Source organism: Lepidochelys kempii, chromosome 14 (assembly GCF_965140265.1).
Source record: "Lepidochelys kempii isolate rLepKem1 chromosome 14, rLepKem1.hap2, whole genome shotgun sequence".
Lineage (NCBI taxonomy): Eukaryota > Metazoa > Chordata > Testudines > Cheloniidae > Lepidochelys > Lepidochelys kempii.
Window position 1 is genome coordinate 16,116,026 of NC_133269.1, and position 15,691 is coordinate 16,131,716.

At 46.5% G+C, this 15,691-nt stretch overlaps 1 protein-coding gene across 1 annotated transcript; it reads left to right on the forward strand.

The window, feature by feature from the left end:
- Positions 1–2,010: 2,010 nt before the first annotated feature.
- On the forward strand, positions 2,011–14,202 carry GALR2 (galanin receptor 2). Its single transcript, XM_073310907.1, has 2 exons — positions 2,011–2,388; positions 9,809–14,202. The coding sequence occupies exons 1-2, from the start codon at positions 2,033–2,035 to the stop codon at positions 10,587–10,589; spliced, it is 1,137 nt and encodes a 378-aa protein (XP_073167008.1). The 5' UTR covers positions 2,011–2,032; the 3' UTR covers positions 10,590–14,202.
- Positions 14,203–15,691: the final 1,489 nt, after the last annotated feature.

Here is a 15,691-nt window from a genome sequence, read left to right on the forward strand (position 1 = left end):
AATTCCTGATGAGTTAAAAACATTTCTTAATAGTTTATCATCTCATCAATTACAGAACACAGTTGCAATCGCGAGTATCCCTCATCAATAACAAAGGCTCCTTTGTGGACATCTGGACATATTCTCCAGGGACCACTGGGATAAGAGTAAAAGATTAGACGCTTTCTATCATTTGGTCACACATTGAGGTTTAACCTAAGTTTAAAGCACCTAGAATTATAGACACAGAGCATCAGTACACTGTATATTCAGAGGATTGTGGGAGTTTCGGTTGGGTACTGTACAAAGAATCGTGGGTGTTTGGTATCTGCTAACATAGCTCGTTGCAGCATCCTTTTCCTAATCAGTAGAGCTGAGCGTATAATTCACAGCAAATACTGTATTCAACCCATTTAGCCTCTTTGTCTGTATGACCAGGAACAAAGTAGGATTTCCTACAATGTGTTTGTTCTCTGAATGCAGACGCAGGGCCTAGTGATTAACGCATAGGACTGGAGCCAGCAGATCCACACTACAACTGATTTGCCTCTGACTTTGTGCAAGTCACTTCATTGTTCTGTGCCTCAGTTTACTCATGTGCACAGAACCTCACAGGGTTGCTGTGAGGCTTACTTCGTTAATGCTCATAAAGCCCTTTGATCTCATTATGTGCGAAGTGGAAAGTATCAGTGATTATATTTCTTTGTATTACTACTGATCACTAATCCCAAGCCAAGCGAACATCAGCGAAGTGAAACATACTCAAAGAATTGATGGTGTTCTACGACGATAAGAAAATACTTTGGAAAGGTACCGAGGGGAAAAAATGCAATTTTGTAGCTGGTTGAGAGGAGAGGTGTTAAGGATTTGTTCCCACTGCGGATGGGTTTACTGGATTTCCTCTTTATTGCTCAAAAGATGACAAAGCCAACAACTCTTCTGCAACCTGAAAGCCAGAATAGATCGCTTTGATGCAGGGACCATTTTCTGTGTGTGCAGTAGCCAGCAAAATGCAGCCCTCATGAGGCCTGGAGATGCTACCACAATAAAAGAAATAACAGTAGAAAAACTGGCCAGATATTATTCGCCTAATATTTATCGATATTGCATCCAGCTCCTGCAGTCTTTCCTTCACGCTTGCAAAACTCCCACTGACTTCAAAGTGGAAGGACAGGGGACTCTAGGATTTGCCTCTGCTGCGGTCTCAGAAGACAGGAGATAGCTGGATCATAGAAACAAATCAATAGTCCAGCATCTAGCCGCTCTATTGGATCCAGCCCGCAGAGCCTGTTCCACACGAGCTCTGCGCAGAGCTCTGACACGTGTGTCAGAGCAGCCCTTTGCAGAAGCAGAACGCCAGCCTGCCTGGGACAGCTACTGCCTGCCGGGGTAACAGGAGGCATTGTTGGACTAGGAACATTTCCCTTTACCCACAAGTTTTCCTTGGAGGAGAACTAAAGCAGCCCTTTGCCCCTCACATGGGCACCCTCTGGACCCCCCTGACGTGTAGGCACGAAGGAACAGACCAGGGTTCTGGGGGCGGCCAGGAGGCCAGCCGTAGGTTTCCATAGACAGCATTAATTCTATTTCAGGGATTTGTCACCGGGGAAACCAGAGCCTGGCTCGGATCTATGCCGTTTTCCCCCCGGGTGCCGAGCCACACAGAGCGCTGGGCTGCGAGGAGGGAGGGGACAGATAAATAAATAAATAAATAAAAACTGCCAAGAAGTTTACTCCCCCGCCCCCCGAGCGCTTTCAAGAGACCGCCGCGGTGCTCTCCAGCGAGAGAGGCAGCAGGCGGCGCGCGGAACCCGCTCCCGCGCCGGGCGAGAAGCCGAGCCGCGGGCGAGCGAGGGCGCGAAGCGGCTCCGGGGCCGCTCGGGCGGCGGGCAGCACCGCGAACTAAGCGAGGCTCCGCGGCGCGGATGAGGGCAGGGGCTGGAGCGGAGAGCGCCCGGGGGATGCCAGCGAGCAAGGCGCCCCACGCTACCCCCGGCCTGGGTCTGCCTCGCTGAGCAGCTGTGTCTGGGGAGGAGCCGGGGCCACCGCGGCGATGAACAGCTCGCTGGCCCAGCTCAACGCGTCCGGCGGCGAGGCCGGCTGGCAGCCCGAGTCCGTGCTCATCCCGCTGGCGTACTCGCTCATCTTCCTGCTGGGCACGGTGGGCAACTCGCTGGTGCTGGCCGTGCTGCTGCGGAACGGGCAGGTGAATAACACCACCAACCTCTTCATCCTCAACCTGGGCGTGGCCGACCTGTGCTTCATCGTGTGCTGCGTGCCCTTCCAAGCCACCATCTACACCCTGGAGGGCTGGGTCTTCGGGCCCTTCCTGTGCAAAGCCGTGCACTTCTTCATCTACCTGACCATGTACGCCAGCAGCTTCACCCTGGCCACCGTCTCCCTGGACAGGTAGGAAAGCGGAGAGGCCAGGGCAGCAGGGGGGCTGCCCTCCTTCCAGCCCCCCCCCCTTGGCAAATAACTCTCAGCAACTTTCCTTGTTTCAGAGGAACAGCCGTGTTAGTCTGTATTCGCAAAAAGAAAAGGAGTACTTGTTAGTCTCTAAGGTGCCACAAGTACTCCTTTTCTTTTTGCAACTTTCCTTGGTTACCTTCCAACCTGGCCAGCCAGCCAGAACCTCTCCCACTCTGCCCATAAGTTACCAGAGAGAGCTGGAGGGCATAGGGAATCCGGGGCAGGAGGGGACTAGCAGCTGCACTGGAAGGGCTAGCAGAGGGGTGCAGTGTGGGAGCAGGAGGTGAGCTCCACAGTGGGACAGAAGGCTCTCAGGGCTTCTTGCAGGGGGGTGGGGGGGACGGGTGTTCCTGGAAGTTGCAATGCCCCAGCAAGCTCGGGTCTTCGCATGGGTGGTGGAAAGAGGCAGCTTAGAGGAAATGGGACTGTGCTCTGCAGGGGGGAGGGGGGGATTAGGCACCCATAGACAGCTGAGCTGGGGATGCTACATTACCTGGGACCAGTTCCTGGCCCCAGCCCAGCTCAGAGTAGATGAATTCGCTAGGGGGACGGAGTGGAGAACCCCAAAGCATTCCCGTGGCTGAAGGAGAGAGACAGATGAAACCAGCAGCACTGTGCTTTTGGGAGCTCAGCCTGGCTGGCAGAGTTCAGAGTCATCACCCAAATTGTGGTCCACATGCAGGGCCAGAGTCTCTTCTCACGCGCATGGGAGGAAAGCTGGAGTGGGTCCATCGACAGGAGAGGTGGTACATCAGTGTGAGTGAGGGGAGAAGCACGACTGCTTTCCCTTGACTCAGCTCCCCAGAGGGGCCAGGAGGTTTTTCAGTGAAAGGGAAGGAGGGACATCAATGGAAAACGGTGTGGTTTAAGCAGAGTTCAGGTAGGGCCCAGTCTACACTTAAAGATTAGATTGACCTACCACTGTAGTGTAGACACTTGCTACAGCGACAGAAGGAGTTTTTCTCTGGCTGTAGTTAATCCACCCCCTGAAAGGCAGTAGCTAGTCAATGGAAGAATTCTAGCGCTGTCTACACTGGGCTTAGGTCAGTTTAATAATGTCTCTCAGAGGTGTGTGTTTTTCACGCCCCTTAGAGACGTAGCAAAGATGACCTACATTTTAGGTGCCAACTGGGCCTATGTTGCGGGTTTGCACCAATGTGACTATATAGGCTTTGTCTCCACTGCCAAAGAGTTGGGTTTTTACCTCAGGATAACGAAGGCGCATTAGCCAGCCTGCTGCAAAATCCTAGTGAAGACAAGGCACCTGTAGATTTTCCTGCAAGGGAAAGTAGGTGAGGTCAGCCATGAGCAGGGGGTGGGCTACAGGTGCCTTATTTCCACTAAGATTTTACAGCAGGATAGTGAACACTGCCCCCCACCACCTTTTTTGCACAGACACAGCCTTTAATTGGACCCGCTCACCCATGTGAAAACGACAACTGCCTCACCTTCTCTCGGATTTTAACTCAACGTAAAAACACACCTTTGGTTTTTGTTGTGAAGACATACCTGTGACATCAGGTCCCACCTGTATGATTTTCTCTGAGAGCCACAGAGAGATACAGTGATGGGTAAATGGGTGAAGCATGCAGGTCAACCACATGAAAACCAAAGGGCAATATTAGCATGAAACGGGTCTCTCTCCCCTACAGAGGCTACAGTGGAGACATCCCCAGCCCCAAGGAAAGCAGGGCATGAAAAGAGGAAGCTTGCTCATGTAAATAAGGGAGCGTGTTAATTAAACTGAAGAATTTAAATGGAGGTTTCGGAAGTGTACACTTCCTGAGTCTCCTGGGGGCATTGCCAGAGCTGCTTTTTAAGAGCAGACAACAAGAGAATGCTGGTGTAAAGCTAACAGCAGAGAAACTCCTGAGGGTCAGAGTGTGAATCCCTTATGCCTACCGATGAGCATTTACTTATCTGACAACAAGGTTACTTGTACATGTAACTGCTCACTATTGTAAGGAATGGGTTCACAATCTGGTCCTAGATGATCAGAAAGTTTTCAGTGTCTAGAATTGCTAAAAGATGACAAACTTGCTGGGAAACGTGTGGGAACAACAAGGAGGCTGGGGAAAGGATTTCAAAAGAAACCGGCAGCTAGATTCTGATTTCATGTACACGGACATACATTTGGAGAAAGCTATTTAGTTCACTGGAGCCAGTCTAGATTTATACTGATATAAGTGAGATCAAAATCTGTCCCTGATTGTTTTAACTCAAGGCTTTGGGAGATAAGGTGAGCAGGTTATCAAAACCAGAGAGAAAAACAAGCTATGATTGTCCGTGATCTTGGCATAGAGGCTCAGAAATAGATGTCATAATGTAAGCAGCAGCTCTTAGCTCATTTGAGGAATTACAGAAATCACACCTGCTTTGTAAATAGCATTTGCTAAATGGCAAAGTAGGTAAATTTTTTAAAAAGAGTTACGAAAGTTAAACATTTCCACTCACCAACACCTTTTATTTGCATTACTTGAAAGAACATTTCTCTCTAACATACATTATTGAATACTATTATTATTAATTATTATTATTAAAACGCCAGGTGATGATTCCAGGCTGGCCTGGGGGCACCTGACAATACTGTACATTAGAACGAATGCTGGTTTTCAATTAAAACTGTCATGTACAACAGCGAGGTTTGGAATTGGAATTCTCCCTAACGAAGGCAGCCTGCAGCGTTTGACATTTGTAATTGTGATTTGCTCCTGCTGATCTCTACCACCAATTCAGCATTCAAGAGGCTGAGAAGTAATTAATTTGCAATGAGAAAGATAACCGTGGCTCTTGAAACTTTTCTTTTTAAATAGAATATTTTCTATTTAAAGTCAAAAGTACTCGGCGTTCAGGACTTCAAACCTGCAAGATCTGGGGATCTTAGAGCTGACTAGAAAGATGCCAAAAGCCCTTTTTGCAAACCGTTGGCAGGCCACTATAGAACAGAAGCCAGACAGAAAGTTGTCTTTTTTTTGCCTTTCACAAAATTGTATTTTATTTTTTATGTCTTATTTGTTTTGCAATAAATAATTGCATTATGCAGCAGCCACTTGTCACCAAAGGAGCTGTAGAAGGGCAGGTATAATTCAGCTTGGCAGAATTCAGTTTTTATTTTTCTATAATTTTGACAGATAAGATCGCTGTTTATTTTTAAGCATTTTTTCTATTTTTAATCGATGTAAATTTTCACAGCTGTGGGAAATCAGAGGGCAGGTAGACAATTATTTAGTGACAGACTTTGAGATTCAAATATAAAAGTTTTGTAACCCAAATTGTCAACATCACATGTGGACATATAGAAAGTAAATAGCCTTGCGTCAAACTCTAATACGTTCTCAAGTAGCATTTTTCTTACTTTGCCTGTCTGTATATTTTGAGTATTATCAATGGAAGTATTTTTTCATCAGTTTGTGTATTTACAGTGGTGAAATCAATGTTTGATGACATTTACTGATAAAAAGCTAATCCTTCCAAGCCTCCGTATATTGAAAGCAGGTGAAGGGCCTGATTCTCCTCTCCCACCAATGTAAAATCAGGAGTAACTCTATGGACGCCGGTGGAGTTACACCAGTGTAAAGCTTCTGAGAACTATGGGAAAAGAGAACTGAGCCCACAGGAGTTTGGCGTATAATCGGGAGATTACTAAACTGTCATTTAAATCTTTCCTCTGTGTGATCATCGTATTCCCGCTGTTCCTGACGATAGTTTTCAGAGGGAAAAGCAGTGGGAGCTGTGAATGAGATTAAAGGAAACTCACATCCTGTGCCTCTTGTTTACTATCTCTCACTAATCTCATCTTTCAATGACATTTCCAACGTGCCTATCTTCACAGTATTTCGGTGCCAGTCTTCTGATACAATAACCAAGTCAGTCCAAGACTAAGGATTCCAGAAATGAGGCTGGCATAAAATACCCTCAGAGTAATACAAAATGGATCAACTCATTTCTTTCCATTTTCTGAGGCACCTCTCCCTTGTCAAATCCTGCCCCTCGATATATTTCCCTTCCAGTCTTGCATTTGACGCAAGCTACTTAGATTCAACACTCACTGGTGTGTTAGTAATGTACGAAACAAGGGACTCGATCAGTGACATCTCATTTGGGAGTGGAAGGTACCCAGAACCTCACAGGAGGCACTCAGCTCTTTGCAGGATCAGACCCAAAATGTAAGAGGTGAAATGGTAGGAAATGGCAACGATTGTCTAGTAAAATTTTGCAAGCCAAAAAATTTATGAATTTCTTGCCATCCGCTGTGCTCTCTTCTCACCACAAGAGCATCAATATTATGTTGCAGTGACTCACTCTGGGGAACTAACCTTTTGGATGATACACGAAGGTCTGAGCTACACCTAAAATGTAGGTTGGCCTAGCTCTGTCGCTCAGGGATGTGAAAAATTAACCTCCTTCCCCCTCCCCCCCCCACCCTGAGAGACATAGGTTTGCCAACCTAAGCCCTGATATAGACACCGCTAGGTCAATGGAAGAATTCTTCTGTTGACTCAGTTGCCACCTCTCAAGCAGGTGGATTTACTACAGTGATGGAAAACCCCTTCCTGTCTGTCGCTGTAGCAAGTGTCTGCATTCCAGTGGCTCCTCTGTTGCTGTAGTGTTTGTAGTATAGACATACACTTCAGACACTTAGCATTTAAATGGTCATCATTGCAACAGCTGGAGGGGCTGAATTCTATAACCACAAAGAAGAGGCTAGAGGGTAGTTTCCACTTTTCTGGGTGTGCAGGCTTCCTGTAGTTGGTTTCAGTGGACATCAGTTTAAACAGGGGAGGCTTGAAAAACAGAGCTCTGAAAACTTCAGTTTCATGACTCTCCTCACCTCCCCCTTCTCCATAAAGGAAAGGTTAAATCCTGAAGAATGCAACTCTGGTTGCCAGTGAGAATCCAAAGGCTGCAGAATTGGGGGATTTTCTATACCTGTAGGGTTTGGGCTTCACCCTGCAATCGGAAAACAACCCTTACTCCAGCATACGGTCCCACAGGCTTGAGGGAAAAGGGCTGTGGGGTTGGGACTTTGATGGATCAGTTCCTCTCGAAATAGAAGCCCTCTAGAATCTTTCTCATGTTTTATCTGGAGACTGTTTACCAGGTAATAACCATCAAGCGGAATTCACTAGTGGGCATAGACGGATGCTAAAAACATGTTTTAAAAGCTTGCTGTGAATTAGATGTGCATTTTAAAATTCATGCAGCTCAGGATTAGGGTAAAGCTATATGCAGAAGTCTCTAACCAGTTAGATCTCAGTCCTGCAATGCACTCAGTACCCTGACCTCCCATTGACCACCTAGTGCTGCCTGAACATCAATAGCTATTTGCACATCCTCCCCAGAACATTATACATAATAATCCTAGCTGATATCTTTGTGCCTGTGGTAAGACTGAATATACTTTGGGAGGTGTTTGATGGGTTTTGCAATGCAGGTCTATTAATTTATGCTAATTTATGGTTACAATTAATAACAATGAAAACCCCCCTTTAAAATGGTATATCAACCACATGTAATGACCGCCCAATAACCCCCTTCTCCCCCCAGGGAACAAAGCTGAAAGTCAGAGCCATTACTGCTTGAGCTGAAGGATTCTGCATGAGAGCTAGGAGCTGCAGAAAACTCACATCCTCTGTGGTTTGGGCCCAGGTGGAGATGGGGTGTTGGGGAAGGGGGAGATGTGTAATCTACAGGACAGCTGATTACACATCATCATCTTGGCACTTCACAGGCTTGTTTTGAAATGGAGCTTCAGTGTGGGAGGTAGCCAAGAGTCGGCAGCATGCCCTGTTTCATGAGAAAAGGATAGGAACGCTGCATCTTTATTAGATGAAGTTCCTGCTCCTATTAAAGTCACTGGCAAAAACTCTCAGTGGCGTCAGTGGAAATGAAGTTTATAGTGCTGAAGGAAAAACCTTAACCCTGATTCCCAACTGTGTCACTCCAGTTTTAAGCCAGTGTAACTCCTCTGAAGTCAGTTACACCAGCATAGATTGCAGTAATGAAATGGGGAATCAGGCCCTTGTTCCCTCTCCCTGATGGAGAAAGAGAAATTCTTCTCCTTGAAAAAATGATGGGTCATGCTCTTTCCCTGAGGACAGATCTGTTGGTAACCAGGAATTTTGCACCCTTAGTGCCAGGTGCAGACATCAGAGAGCTGACTGTTTGTGGCAAATCAAATGACTCTCCAGCCCATACACCGGTGCACCATCAACCATTGTTTCAGAGCCAATTCCCTGGGGAGGCTCTCTGACGGATGTGGAGCTGATGAGATATAAATATTTTACATCTTTTAAAGAGCCACATGGTCAAAAGACCAGAGCAACATGTGCCTACAAACAACAGCAGTTGCATGTGCATAAAACAGGTCACTGCATTCACAAGTACAAATGTGCATTTTTGCAGCTGCATTTTCAAGGGAGCACCAGTCGCTGAAAGCACAGCCCTTTGAGTCTGCTGCTTTTACTATGTCATTGTCATATACAGAGATGGGCCAAACCAGAAGTTCAAATTTAAGTCCCTTTGGATTTTGTGGATGGTGGCATTTCAGAAACTGAAATCTCTTCAACCCTATGGCTTTGGTTCCAGTTGAATCCCAAATGAAGGAACCCTATTTTCTAGTTCTGTTCTTGATGTAACCAAGATCTCATTAGAATAAGCTTAGGTATCCATCCAAGGTGACTGAGCTGGTAAGTGGGTGAGCTTGCAAGATTCTGACATTTTGGAAACCGCAGCTTCTAAGATGTAGGTGCCATTTAATCCAAACCAGATTCGTAGCCCTAATTCAGCCTTAAACTGAGATCACACCCTAAAAATGATTTGGATCTGAGCTCAGCCGCCATGGCCCATATGTTGTTATTATATAAAATGTAAAAGACATGGTGAAAATCAGTGACAAAGAGAAGTTTGAGTTACCATCTCCTCTCTACCAGCCTGGTCAGGCACATTGTCTACATGGAGATTTGACACCAGGCCAGGATGTGACGCTACAGCATCCTAGCTAGCTAGCCTTGCACTAATTGTCTGTTTCAACCCAGCTACCATGCACTAAAAGTTTGAGACAGCAATACATTAAAGCACACCATGGAACTTTTGGTGTGTGGTAGCAGGGTCCGCCTGGCCAGTTAGTACGTGGCAGGCTAGTGTGCTGTAGACACCCTGGAGTGTCTTGCACAAAGGTTCTGTGGAGACAAGCCCTTGGAAATGGGACAATTAGTTAAACAAGAAATTACATTAGAAGTGCAAAGTTTTTCATTTTAACTCTTTTTCTCCTTCTGTTCTCCCCATGTAGCTGGCCTGATGATGTTTTCTCCGTTTTAAATAGAACTGTAGTTTTGTTCTGTTCTCTCCCTTGCAGGTATTTGGCCATTAGATACCCTTTGCATTCTAGAGAACTCAGAACCCCTCGGAATGCGCTCACAGCCATTTGCCTCATCTGGGGTCTTTCCATTATTTTCTCCGGCCCGTATCTCAGTTACTACCAGGAGTTCCAGATGGCCAACCTGACCGTCTGCCATCCCATCTGGAAGATCTCCCAACGCAAGATCATGGACATCTGCACCTTCATCTTCAGCTATGTCATCCCAGTGCTGATCCTTAGCCTCACCTACATGAGGACTATCCGTTACCTCTGGACATCCGTGGACCCCATTGAAGATATGTCCGAATCCAAGAAGGCCAAGCGCAAGGTCACCAGGATGATCATCATTGTAGCGGTCCTGTTCTGTCTCTGCTGGTTGCCCCATCACCTGATCATCCTGTGCGTCTGGTTCGGCTATTTTCCTTTCAACCACGCCACCTACGTGCTCAGGATCCTCTCGCACCTGATCTCGTACTCCAACTCCTGCGTCAACCCCATCGTTTATGCCCTGGTCTCCAAGCATTTCCGCAAGGGCTTCAAGAAGATCTTCAACTGTCTCTTGCACAAGAAGGTGGCCAATAAGGTACATGTGGTACAGGTAACCAACACTGTCAGCACCCTGGAGGCGGATCTGACTGAAGTGACACATATCAACGAGCTCCCACCTGCCAGGTCCTTCACCAGCTGTCAGATCCCAGACCAGCCATGGGGGGAGACGGAGCAGCTAGGGCGCCAGCAGAAAGTAGCCAACTCCTTCATCACCTTCAATGTCACCTAGTGGAACTTCTTTCCTACTGGCTTTAAAAAAAAAAAAATCTTCTGACTCTAGGGCAGTGTCACGTGGACCCAGGTAGGACTGAACTTTAGCTTTAATGTACTGCTCACAGGAATCTCAGCCTTTAAAATGCTGATGCTTTCTAGTCTCTCAGCCACGTGAATGATTAAGACGGCTATGTGGAATGTGGTTTCATTGCCCTCCTCTTGGCATCATCACGTAGCTCCAGCAATCAAAACCTACTTTCCCCAAACCAGTTCCTACACGTACTAGTATGTGGCCCTCCACTTTGTGATAATGGTCAGTCAGTGTGTGTGTGTGGGGGGGGGGATGGTGCCGGAGGGGGTTAGATTGGAAGCAAATTATTTTATTTCCTTTGAGAACGAATTTTGCACCTTTGAAAGTCTTACAGAGCCACTTGGCTGCAGGAGAAAGACTTGTGGGAGACCTTTAGAGCTCCCCTCACTAGAACATTCTCTCCAGATTGCTCTGCACTTCTAAAGAAAAGATCCTGCTTCGGTGCAGGTGGCCGACTGGGGAAGCTCGTTGCTGCGCTGGTAAAAGTCATTCCATTATAACAGCCAAAAAAGGGGAGTGGCTTGTTCAGTGACCCTTCTGCTGTCACACAGGAGTCTCCAAAAGGGATGAGTGGGGGGACAGGTTTCAGAGGGTTTGTATATAAAGGTGCAGGAAGGAAGCTCAGTTCTCACAGGTTCTCTGTGATGTCACCTTTTTGCATTTATAACAGGAGTCTGTTGCAATGGAAATGACGGTGATGTCACAAATGCAGCATTATGAGGCGGGTTCTTCGGTGCCATGCCCCTGGTGTGGTCACTTGCACCAGTGCATGCAAAGTGCATGTAAACAGCAGCCAGCCTGATTAGTGTAAACAGCAATGCAAGGTATGGGTGGAGAAGTTGTCACAGTGGGATTGACAGGGAGGAGAACATGTGTGGAAGGACAAGTGGGTTGAAACACAAAGTGCTCTTGTCTCCTCCTACAAGCAGAAAGGGGCCAGTTCAGTTGGAACCTGGGCAGGGGGCACAAAAGGGAAGATTTCAAATAGGATTGCACTAGCGTAACAAACGAGAATTTGACCAACTCCCTTTGGCATCATATTGGGTCTGCAGGTTCTTCAGACCCAACCGAATGATTGTACTCACATTTGGAACTCTAAAGGCCGGATTCTTTGGAGTGACTCCACTGAAACCAGTGAAGTTCCTTGGCTGAAAAGAAGAGCAGAATCCGGCTCGTTATGCTCCCACTCCCTGAATGTTTAAATGCCTGTCACTTGCTTTACACACCTGCCCTGACTGCTACACACACTCATGTTACACCACATTGGTTGTTACACTGCCATTTTGTGAGCAACTTCCACCATTAATCTCACTGCAAATCCCGTGGAAGTCATGCCCCCTGACTCCAGGCTGCATTTAGCTGAATTAGGTTCGGTGTCCCGGAAGACCCTTTGAACCCCATGTGACACCTGTGTAAGTGTCTAGTTGCTACTGCTGAGTACTTGAGCAGAGTCACTGGAACCATTTTTATAGCGGGGGCCTTGAGAGTCATTGAACCAAACTGCAAACCCCTTTATATGACGGAAGCCAGGCATTGGGTTGCTATTAGTGCTTCAAGCCAGGTGAAATTGCTTCACCCTACTTCCCTTCCAGCACCCCTGGACATGATTCAGGCTCCAAATTGAGATGTTTCTTTCCCTCACCTTCAAGGTCTTTCACGGTTCTGCCCCTCCCCCTTATTTCACTCATCCCCCTTCCTGACGACAGCCTCAGCCAGCCACTTGTCAGCTTCTCACACAAACATCATCTCACTGCCCCTCCTCTGGAATTCCTGCCCTAAACTGACCTGAAAGGCCCTCCCCGCCACCCCCCCCCCCGCCTTAACCCTCCTCCTTCAAACCCCTCCTCCACCAGAATCAACCAGCCAGTCTAGGCTGAGGCATAGCTAAGAAAAGTTGGCATTTTATCTACCATAATACAAACAAACAGTTACCAATGTATATTACAATTCTCTGTATTTGATTGTATTGCATACATCACTGTGTTATTAGCTTGTAAGATCACTGGGGTCAGAGAACATGTCTTCATATATGTGTGTACCGAGTCAAGCACAATGGGGCCCTGATCCTGATCAGAGCTTTCAGGTGCCATTACAACACAAATGTTAAATAGTATTAAGAAGAAGGTGAATGTTTCAAGTGTATCCCTGTGGCTTGGGCCACTTTGGACACGTGGCTAGCCCAGTCACATTGTTCCCATCCTTATCCCTGACTGCCTAAGTTCTAGCCATGTGTCCCCTTTTTCCACAGAACGACAAAGCCAGCCACCATTTTGAAGATCATTGCCATATATATCAGAGGTGGGTCTGAAACAATCCTCTAGGTACAAACACCCCTAATAAAGTTGGCATGTCTGGACCGGGAATGAAATCTTGGGGTGTGAGTTTAGTCTTCCTGGCAGGTGACAGTGTGAACACCTGCAAAGGAAGGTGGACCAGGGAAACTGATTTTTAGCGGCATGGGTTAGCCAGGTGCTGCTACTGAGGGACAGTCTGCCACTGATGAGATTAGCTGTGCTAATCAGATGCGGGATCATGGGGACTTTTATGTCATATAAGTGGAGCTGTGATTCTCACCTAATGTATATATCTGTACTTACCACCCTGGTCTGTTTCATATTAGCACCTTTAATTGCAATGTGTTTCAAAGTGCTTTGCAGAATGTCCAGAGCGATAACTTTCTATGTGCCATTGAAATGGTGGAATACAACAGCAGCCCTACACGAGACATCTTAGGAGGCAAATGAAGAATTACATATCCAGTTGAATTTAACGGGCATATAAATCACCTATCTTGACCAAAGCACCTGGGTTGATGCCAAAAAGAACCATGGGATTTTAATTGCCACAGACGATCAGGACATGAGCTTGACATCTCATCCAAGAGAAGGCACCTTGCCAGCCTGGGGCATCGGCTCAGGACCGGCTCACCTAGAAGAGCACCACCCACTGCATCACCATTCTTCTGCAGCATCTGAGTGCCCCTTGGAGAGCTTCTATGTAAATACTGACTCCGCCATGTAGTGTAGCCAGCCCTGTATTCCAGGAATGCTTAGTCCTGACACTGTGTTGTGACACTCGGCCGGTGATACTCAGACCTCAGTGATTCAGGAGCCAAATGATCAACATTACCCACAAGAGCCACAGTCGTGTGAATTCATTGTTCCATTTACTATAGTACAATCTAGTCATGTTTAAATGGTATGACAGGGGAAATCTATATTATTCTCACAGCAGAATGACTGACCAAACATTATTATTTTATCAACTACAATTAGTTAATAGCATAGTAAAAGCATCCTGACTGGTTAATAACTTGGATTGGTTATCAATGAAATCACACAGTGTTTTAATACCATGTGCTGCAAAGAGCCTCAGGAGACACGTTAAAGAGCAACTTTTGGTTCGTGAGCCGCAGTCTGAGTATCATTGCATTAGGCAGCATGGGCTGCAGTAACCAGCATGGGAGCTGGAGAGCCAGAGCAAACCCCAGGGTCTGCCTGGGTCCAGCTGCCTCAATAAAGAACCACCTTTATATTCATTACAGCCGAGTCCTGTCTCCTTTCACCCGGAGAGATTCTACAGGTGAGATGCTGCTTAGCATCCGACAATCCGACAGAGGTGATACAGCAGCTGTTGCGGGGTGGGGAGTTGTTTTTCTTTTGTTCATTGCGGGACCCTGAGTAGAACCTAGTTCTGTTGATAACGAGGCCATGCCCTCTGGAGGATTGGGGTTTTTCTCTTCATCTGCCCCCCAAATAGGCATGTGCTAGGACTCCAGACCACACTTTATGTCTAAGAGATGCTGTGATGAGCGCAGTAGGACATACTGCAGGAGAAGTCAGCCAGACGTACACTGCAATATTTGGTGTGTGTCCCCGCACACCTGTGAACACAGTTGACCAATTTTAGCCCTGTTGCAAGAGGGAGTTGCATATACTCACATCAGGCTGAGTCTGACTCAGGCTCCGTGCTCTTGGAACGAAGGGCTCTGTGAATGGCTTTATAATTACAGCTGCGCCCAGTCTGTGGAGAGTGGTTGAGTGCTCTGTTTGGAAACTATTATTATGTCCACTCTGGGATTTGACATTAGCAGCGCTTAAAAACACAAACCCACATGCTTCACCGCGCAGAGGTACGAGACCACGAAAGCCATACAGAATCCTCCTGAAGAACCTATTCTGCATTACAACTGGGAGGGAAATGGTTTGCCCTTCCCACAAGAATTTGAGATTTTGACTTTTTTCCCATCCCAAAACAGGACAAAAAGACAAAAATCTTGAAAATTTTCAAGAACCAATAATCTGAAGGAGAAAAAAAGTGGCTCGGGTCAACTGAAATGCTTCCTTTAGATAATTTCAAACCATTTTGATTTTGCCCTTAAATTTGGGAATAAAGAGTCATTTCAGATTTTAAAACTCCAAACTTTTTGTTTTGAAAATGTTGAAACAGGATGTTTTGACAATGTCTGAACTTTTTGTCCACATTTTTTTTTCTTCGAATCAGGAGATTTGGGGAAGCTGACCCTTCCTTGTGAACAGTTTTGGTTTTGATGAATTAACATCTTCCCATGGAAAAAAAAAAGTTTTGTCGGAAAGTTTCCAGCCTGCTCTACTCTTCATCCATTCCCATCCCTAAGAGCAAAAACACTTTGCTCCTTTGTTACTGCATCCAATAACAGTCACATTTCAGCCCAGATCTCAAGCCCTTTGAGTCTGCCAGACCCTTATCTGATACATGGATTATACCAAAGCTTCTGGGACTGGATTTCTTTTTAAATGCGTTTGGCACAGTTGTGGATGCTAGATGCATAAGTCTTTAATAATTATAACCATGTTAAGCCCCGGATCTGCTCACTTGGCCCTGGTCTGTTATATAAATCAGTTCACGTTCAAAGGAACCAGAAGTAGCAGTAAATGGGCTTTGCAGATTTTTCAGGGGCTCCATCCTTGCGGCCACATCCTGAAGTCTTCACTAAGGCAACCCTCAATCAACCATCAGTGGGAGATTGAAGGCCCTATCTTACATTA